General features: G+C 42.7%; 1 protein-coding gene across 5 annotated transcripts in view; it reads left to right on the top strand.

Annotated features, from left to right (window-relative positions):
- The first annotated feature begins 6 nt into the window (after positions 1–6).
- The window catches only part of zufsp (zinc finger containing ubiquitin peptidase 1), an 18,447-nt gene continuing 16,376 nt past the window's right edge, over positions 7–2,077 (top strand). For 3 of the 5 annotated variants that reach the window (XM_017438488.3, XM_025002056.2, XM_037980568.1), the window contains exons 1-2: positions 7–326; positions 402–506. In XM_017438488.3, the coding sequence (XP_017293977.1) occupies positions 296–326; positions 402–506 (136 nt within the window). In that variant the 5' untranslated portion in view covers positions 7–295. The remainder of the gene's footprint in view (positions 327–401; positions 507–2,077) is intronic. The other 2 variants (XM_037980569.1, XM_017438489.3) reach the window with 2 other exon arrangements.

A 2,077-nucleotide genomic window follows, 5' to 3' on the forward strand; every position in this document is an offset into this window, starting at 1 on the left:
TGGTTCAGGTCTGGAGCAGTCTGCACGTGGTTCTGGTCTGACTCAGCCCAAACATGGTTCAGGTCTGGAGCAGTCTGCACGTGGTTCTGGTCTGACTCAGCCCAAACATGGTTCAGGTCTGGAGCAGTCTGCATGTGGTTCAGGTCTGGAGCAGTCAGCATGTGGTTCAGGTTCTTTGGTCAGGAGAAAAGCTGGACCGAACCACATACCCCATGCTGGTAGTGTGGTATCTGGGGCGGCTGCACTTTTACAAGAACAGAGTCCTGAACCCCCGGTCAGATGCTGGAAGGAGAGCATGCATGAAGTGGACTCTGAACACAGCAAAGGTAACCTGCTGCAGCTGTCTGTTTCTATTTTGTTCCAAACTGATTGAACAAACAACAACGGCTGTGTGTTTGTAGCAGAACTGCTATTCCCGTGTCCACTGTGTTCGTTGGTCTGCAGCAGTCCTGTCATCCTCCAGGAACACGTTGAGCTGCATCTCCAAGGTCATCTCTCAGATCAGGGTGAGATGTCTCTTTGTTTCCATCTACTCTATACAGATTCCATTCAATTATCATAGACATGAATGTCAGGATCATTTCAGCCTTGGAATAATTTATTTGAACTATTCTTTTTCCTAGTTGCAATGATTAAAAAACATACAACTTCAATAAGTTTTCAAAACCATTTTAAATATATTGATAATTTATCTGATCTACACAGTGTCAAAACTACACATTCATACTCATCAATATCCATACCTTCACCTACAGATGAAGAAAAAACTGTTGGTATCCTTTCAAAAAATAAAAATCACTGAAATACCTTGAAACTGACAAGAGTTATAATAAGAAAAATACCCCTTAAAAACTAATGAAAGTCAGTCTTTGCTTTTAAATGTTGGTTTAACAGAATATTATTTAAAAAAACAAACTAATGAAGCTGGATTTAACAAAAAAAGGATGGTATCCCCAGAAAAGACTATGGTTAAAAGAATTTGAGCTGAGGGACATGTTAAACTAATCCTGTAATCAGTCAGTCAGCCTATTTAAAGAATGAAAAGTAGTTACAGTGCTGTTTTGGTATCATGGTGTGTACCACACTGAACATGGAGCACAGAAAGCTGAGGACAGAAATATTTCAGCTGCACAGATTATTCAGAAGTTTAAGGTCCTCAGGACTGGAGACAATCTCCCTGGACGAGGACACAAGAGTAAATCTGATGACAATTTGAAGAGACCGATAATATGATGGTAACCAAAGAGCCCAGAACAACTTGAGGTGAACTCAAAGGTCAAGGGTCATGAGTGTCAGATCACACCAACAGACACTGTTTGAGCCAAAGTGGACTGAATGAAAGATGAACAAGAAGGACACCAAATCATAAAACAGCAAGACTGGAAAACTGAAACTGAAGACACAAAAACTGAAAACATTGGACTATTCTGAAGCAGGGTTTCTCCCAGCGTATTATAAGCCTGGCAGGCCGCCAGGCTTTGGTGACCCGGCTGCGGGCTAAGCTCCGCTTGTTTGTTATAAATACATCTTTTTTTACACATTTTTTCCACCCGCACCCCCAAAACAGCTACCTTTATCTACCTCACCCCGCGAGGGTGCGCGCGCCAACAGTAATGCAATCACGCTGTCTCCGCCCCTGCGCGAAGGTCCCGCGCAGTGTCACGTCGTGCACCTTTAGTAACTTGGCGTGGACCACACGTACTGCGCTCCATTTAAAATGGACAATTTTGATGCTCTAGCGTAGCTGGTTCACCTGTATCAGCATTTCTATGATCCCTCTGTGAGAGATCACAAAGATAATCAAACGGTTCAAAACTCACAGAAGGTGATTACTGCTGCAGCCGATAAAAAGGAGTGTTTATAGAAATATTAGTTCTATGATGGGTGAATCACAGCTAAAGCAAATAAATCAATGAAAGTCAAACTGAATGCTTTAAGTTTAAACATCCTCTCTGTATCACAGCCAGAAACACAACAGCTCTTCCTCCTGAATACCTGCAGCCATATTTGATGGGACAACCACCGGCTCTCTTTTTACCGTATTTCCACTGGTTACGTAGCGTACTGTCCCCCGTCT

This window comes from Kryptolebias marmoratus, linkage group LG16, assembly GCF_001649575.2.
Source record: "Kryptolebias marmoratus isolate JLee-2015 linkage group LG16, ASM164957v2, whole genome shotgun sequence".
In the NCBI taxonomy this organism is placed as follows: Eukaryota; Metazoa; Chordata; class Actinopteri; order Cyprinodontiformes; family Rivulidae; genus Kryptolebias; species Kryptolebias marmoratus.